Raw genomic sequence first — 6,000 nt, forward strand, 5'->3', positions numbered from 1 at the left:
GTGAATATATTCTACTATCTCCGCCTTAATCTGCAATATGCTTTGATTGGGAAAATTTAAGAAGTGGATTTTTTTTTCTTGATTTGGGACACAGATTGTCATTGGGGTATAATGGTGGGTCCTAAAGTCAGACCAGTTGAGAACCAGTGGTTTAAAATATCCGAAGATGGTGATAAACCATAATTCATGTGGATATTTCTTCTTATGCCATTCACATCATATTACATAGGGTTGGTTTATATTACAATTGCAAAAATAATTGTGTTTGCTTCTTGCATTTGGAAAAGTGGTCGTTAAGTAACAAAAGGAATCACTAGGGAATGATAATGTTAGTTCAGTTTAACTTGTTCAAATTGAGACAAAATTTTCATCGTGACAGCGGAAAGAATGAGAAATGAAATGATCTGCATTTATATCGCGCTTTTCAAGTCAATGACTTCCCAAAGCGCTTTACAATGTGCTCCACATTTCCCAGTAGCGGCCTTGCAGCCATGTAAGACGCTAACCTGCTTATTGGGGGTATCAGGGGTTCAATGTCTTACCCAAGGACACTTCGACATGTAACACAGACGAGCCAGGATTCGAACTGGGATCCCTTGATCCCAAGACGAGCGCTCTACCTCCTGAGCGCTGCATATAACAGTTGCCTTGCCAGTCTTGTTCCACTTTACCAGACTCAAGTTGAGATTGGAAATCCACAAAAAAAACACCTGAGTTACAGCAATTTTTTTCGCATTTGGTATTATTTTAGCAAGAGAATAACTTTTAAGCCCTTTTTGCACCCTGTGTTATAGTGGGCAACAAAATCACCAACAAATGAAAGAAACATCCATCTATCCATTTTCGGTGGTGCTTATCCTCAGTAGGGTCCCAGGGGTGCTGGAGCCCATCCCAGGAGACACCCTGAACTGGTTACCAGCCAGTTGCAGGGCACACAGAGACAGAAAACCATTCACATGCTCATACAAACACAGGGACAATTCGGACCGGCCAATTAACCTGACATGGATGTTTTTGATATGTGGGAGGAAACCAGAGAGCCCAGTGGACACCCATGCAGGCATGGGGAGTACGTACAAATTCTGCTTGGGAAGGATTTGAACCCTGGATCTCCACACCATGGGGCTGCGCGCTAACCACATATGTGTCTCATTGATAGCGACTTTTCTTGACCACTCGGAGGCTACCACACAATAACTTCAAATTGTGTGCGCGGGGACTGGGGAAATAGATTGTTGAATTATACCTGAGGTGTCTAACACACAAGATTGGGGGCTTAAGATTGGATGTGTCAATGAATGAATGAATGGCCTCCATTGTCATTATGCAATCATACCAAAATTGGAGAGCTTCTTATTTCAGTGCAAGTGAAGCCTTTTTTTTTTTTTTTTTTTTTAATTTGGTGTGTCACTATGTTTTTTGTAATGTTACTCAATGTTATATCTATTGCACCTTGGTCGTCCTGGAAGAGGGATTACCACTTGTGAGGGTTTATAATATCACTCATGGTAAATATTTTGAGTTTTCCCTCGCCCACATGTTGGTTTAAGATCAGGGGATAGTGTAATTGTAACATGTGCAGTCATTTGAGACATTTTTTGATTTATTTATACAAATAAATGTGACTTGACATAAAAGGGTAAACATGTGCAAAAAGATGGTGGCCGCCAACGTCACTATCATTCGAACGTGTTTGTCACCTGTGCAGTTGACAAAACGCTTTCCCGCCACGCTGTCCAGCACGGCGAGAAGCAAGTTTTGAGGTGTGTCGGCGTGAATGGCTGCTCCCCCGCCTGCACTTTCCCCCGCCGAGCTTGCTTCGGAACTCTGCTCATCGCCGGACAAAGACGGGCTGCGAGCGTCGCCTCCGGCCGAACCGTTGAGAGGCGCACCGGCCGGCGGCCACGGGGGAGCGTCTTCACTGTCGGGGCTGCAGGGGGAGCTACAGGTAGAGGTCAGCTCATAACAGCAAATACGCTGATTTTAACTACATTGCTGTTTAATGCTAACTTGATTATAAAAGTGGTGAAGAAATTGACAACTATTCATTCTTTGGATTCCTTTAAAAATGTAACGTTATAAAAACAAAACAAGCTGCAGATATAGTTTCCAAAAGATCGTGGTGGTTACAAATGTTTTAGTGCAGTGTTTTCCAACCAATGTATCGGGGCACATTACTGTGCTGTGAGACCTCGTCTAGTCTGGTGCAGGAAATTTGCCAATCTACATAAAAATCATGTCTGCTTTGGTTAAAGTTACAAAATTAGCATTTGAGGCAACATATTGCCACTTTGCTGGAGAGAAATATAAAGTTATGTATAACATTAACATCTCTAACGTTCGGTGGGTGTTAGCTAATGTTAGCTCTTGCTGGCATTCTACATCACGTCACTTTGTTTACTAGGAATTCAGTGGCCTGTTATGTACTTTAGTGATCATATGTGGGTGAGAAAAATCTAGCTAGGCTAACACGGAGCTTTAAGCTAGGTTTAGATCAATAAAAGCTAGTTGCAATAAGACTGGCTGGCAACCAGTTGAGGGTGTGTCCTACCCACTGCCTGAAGATGGCTGGTTGGGGATCCAGCACCCCCACGACCCAACTGAGGATAAGCAGTTAATGAATGGAGTGGATGGATGGATAGTATCAATAACAAAGCCTATTTTATAGGTCACGTCGAGTTAGGTTAATTACCGTAATTTCCGCACTATATGCGGCACCTAAAAGTCTTAATTTTTTTCAAAAGCTGACCATGCGCCTTATAAAACAGTGCGCCTTATATATGGATCAATATTAAGTCGCAAAGTCTTGCAACTAATAAAGCAGCCGCCGACTAGATTTTCCCCCGAACGCGAAGTAGTCTGCGGTGTATGCTGGGATTTATATACCGGCGTTTCATTGGCTAACCAATGTGTCAATCATCAGTTGAATCGATCACTATTGGCTAAAGTTATTCGGAGGTAAAGAGGGCGGATCCTTTTTATCATTTACAGGCTGGCATAGGCTAAAGGGGCAAAACAAAGCCTGCAATTGGCCGAAAAAGATGAATGTGAATAGCATGTTAGGTTGACGGCATAGAGAAAACAGTATTTTACTATTCTGTACTGTATTTGTAAATATTTTACTCTCCTGGATTTACTACACTCACGGATATAAGAGGACCATGGTTGCTCATTATTATTGAACACAACGACTTCGGTGAGCTACTCCGGCTATATATTTTCCCAGTATCTTGTTTTAAAGTGATATCGATGTTTCTGTGATGGGTCTTTTTTTAAATTAAACTCGATTCCAAGTGTTTATTGTCATATGCACAGTAAAGAGGCGAGTGAAAAAGAAAATAGAAACTAAGGAATGGTTGGCATTTCTTGAATCCTAAGACTTTAACCTTCCAAATGATATTTGGAACGATGCATTTGAGTGACATTGTTGGGACACCGCATCCGCACGCGTCTACGACACGTATTTGCTTCTTTGCAGGCTTTGGAAATGTTAAGGGGGTAATAAGTTTGACTGAACTATCTGACTGTTTTGTCGACGTTTCCATTGTAGCGCCTTATAACCCGGTGCGCCTTATGTATGGAAGATATAGGACCAAAAACTATTTTTTGGGGGTGCGCCCTATAACCCGGTGCGCCCTATAGTGCGGAAAATACGGTAATCGAAGGTAAATCAATTTCCTTTCCCTGCAATGCTAGGTTCTTGTTTAAGAGGTGATGACAAGATGAGGTTCATAACGTTTACATTGCGACCTGTATATTTTTGCCTGAAGCTGAAGCTTTTCATGAACCTTCCCAACAATTAAATCATTAAAATGACCCTCTAATGCATAGTTTTGGCCCTAATGGTGACTTTGAAATAATATGGGCTCAAAAAGCATCAATTGCATCCTGCAAAATGTCTCTTACTTGCCACAGCACTCTTCACAGAATGTTGACTTTTGGTTCAAGGGAGTGGAGGTGGTGGGGATTAGCCATGGATCAATTTTAGTTTATGCGAAACTGAAGCATCACATCAATTGCAAGGTTCTGAACATTATCTCATCTCATTATCCGTACTGCTTATCCTCATTAGGGTCGCGGGGGGGCTGGAGCCCATCCCAGCCATCTCCGGGCAATGGGCAGGGGACACCCTGAACTGGTTGCCAGCCAATCGCAGGGCACACAGGGACAGACAACGCATTCGCTCATTCACACCTAGGGACAATTTGGACCGGCCAATCCACCTGACATGCATGTTTTTGGAATGTGGGAGGAAACCGGAGTGCCCAGAGGAAACCCACGCAAGCACGGGGAGAACATACAAACTCCGCACAGGAAGTCTGGAGCTGGATTTGAACCCACGACAGGTTCCCATGACATGAACTGTGCCGCACAAGCGCTAACCACTGCGCCGCCGTGCTGCCCTCTGAACATTATATATATGGCAAACTTTCGACTACAATTTACCTGTGTAGTGTTACACCAACAGACCCCGTTTTGGCTGTATGTCTGTATGAAACCTGTCTAGAGAAGCTCATTAAACAATTATGATGAAAACCCACAAAACATACTATAAACACCCGAAAACGCCAGATAAGCACCAAGAGCAATTCGATTGTGTGAGGAGTAAAGCTGTTACAAAGCTAAAAGGTAAGTACAACTGTATCATTCTCGTTTGCAGTAAATTTTGAAACCATGATTTACAATAAAAAGGAGCCTTAAGTAATGGGAGGGTGACTAATTATTACAGGTATATTTGTTGATAAGGGACACAGGCTCTGGCATTGTTATCATTTCATAGACTTGATCAAATCATCAAACATCGCAGTGCGGAATAATTGGCCTTGGGTTTGGTGGTTCGGTAGAATTTATTTCATCAAATAGATGGTGTGGCTCTCAAAATAAACCAAAATATTTTGCTGTCACGGCTCTTTGAGTCGGAAAGGTTCCAGACACCTCTGCTAATCAGTTACTGAGGCATCTACTTAGTAGGGCATATTTATTTCTTCTAGCTCGTGCAGCGATCCCTCTAACTAGGTCATTGCTTGATTTCTAAATCAACGCTTTATCAAATTGGTTCAATGGAGGGGACGTCGCCATTTTCATGTTCCTGACCCAAATGACGTTCGTGACGTGATTGTGCTCCTTGCGTTGCGTAACGACAGGAGCCCCCACGCAGCCCCTCCCTCCCCCCTTTCTCCTTCAAACATCGTCTCATGCACGCGCACAGCCCGCCGCCTACCTAAAGAGCTCGCGGGCCTGCCCTCCCTCCGGAGAAGGCTCCCTGAAGAAGGGGACGACGCGGGACAGGCTGGCTCTTCGCCGGGACGCCGCGTTCCCTCCGCCAGCTTTGTCCGCTCCTCCTCCCGGTCCGGCTCCCGGTCCTCCTCCTCCGGCTCGGGTGAGCGCGCTCGTCTGCTTCTTGAGAAACTTCTCGAGCGGCTTCATCCCCGCCGGCATGGTGGGGGGTGGGCGGGGTTCTTTTGAAGGACAGGATGGGATGGGACCGGACGGGACGGAGGGTCGGCAGGTAGGAAGCGCATCTACATCACAGGCGCGCGTCTCCAGCTCGTCCGGTGCTGGTTGTCCGTCGGATTCTGCAGCCTCCTCCGTCAGCCTCCGCCCCCGCCTCAAAGCGCCCCCCGCCCCCCTACACGTTTCCCAGTAGCACCGCTCAGATGACAAGTGCACGTTCGCGCAGCACTGCCCCCGCCCCCCGACGCCTGCTGCAGATAAGCGCGCCGGAAAATACGTCACTGGACGTCATCAGCACCTGAGGTCGAAAAGAATAGATGCCGTTTTTAAGCACCTAAAATACGCAAAAAGCGTTTGCCATGTTGAATGTGAGACTTTTGTCCAAATTACGTCCATCAGCATTTATGGTTTTAAAAATATTTTTAAGCAGCCTGAAATCATACCTGTGAACTTAAGTTTCCCCCGTATTTTAAATGTTTTTAAACATTTTAAAAAAAATGGATACGAATAATATATATATATATATATATATATATATATATATAT

At 44.5% G+C, this 6,000-nt stretch overlaps 1 protein-coding gene across 2 annotated transcripts in view; it reads right to left on the reverse strand.

Moving 5' to 3' along the window:
• rapgefl1 (Rap guanine nucleotide exchange factor (GEF)-like 1) overlaps nucleotides 1-5,629 on the reverse strand; it is a 30,719-nt gene extending 25,090 nt beyond the window's left edge. The window contains exons 1-2 of one of the 2 annotated variants that reach the window (XM_088341393.1): nucleotides 5,222-5,629; nucleotides 1,701-1,930 (exon numbers count right to left, since the gene is read on the reverse strand). In XM_088341393.1, the coding sequence (XP_088197519.1) occupies nucleotides 1,701-1,930; nucleotides 5,222-5,439 (448 nt within the window). In that variant the 5' untranslated portion in view covers nucleotides 5,440-5,629. Of the gene's footprint in view, nucleotides 1-542; nucleotides 1,673-1,700; nucleotides 1,931-5,221 lie in introns of those variants that run through there. The other variant, XM_088341402.1, reaches the window with a different exon arrangement.
• Between the last annotated feature and the right edge of the window lie 371 nt (nucleotides 5,630-6,000).

This window comes from Urocampus carinirostris, chromosome 1 (genome assembly GCF_059441175.1).
Source record: "Urocampus carinirostris isolate Australia breed hairy pipefish chromosome 1, RoL_Ucar_1.0, whole genome shotgun sequence".
Taxonomy (NCBI): Eukaryota; Metazoa; Chordata; class Actinopteri; order Syngnathiformes; family Syngnathidae; genus Urocampus; species Urocampus carinirostris.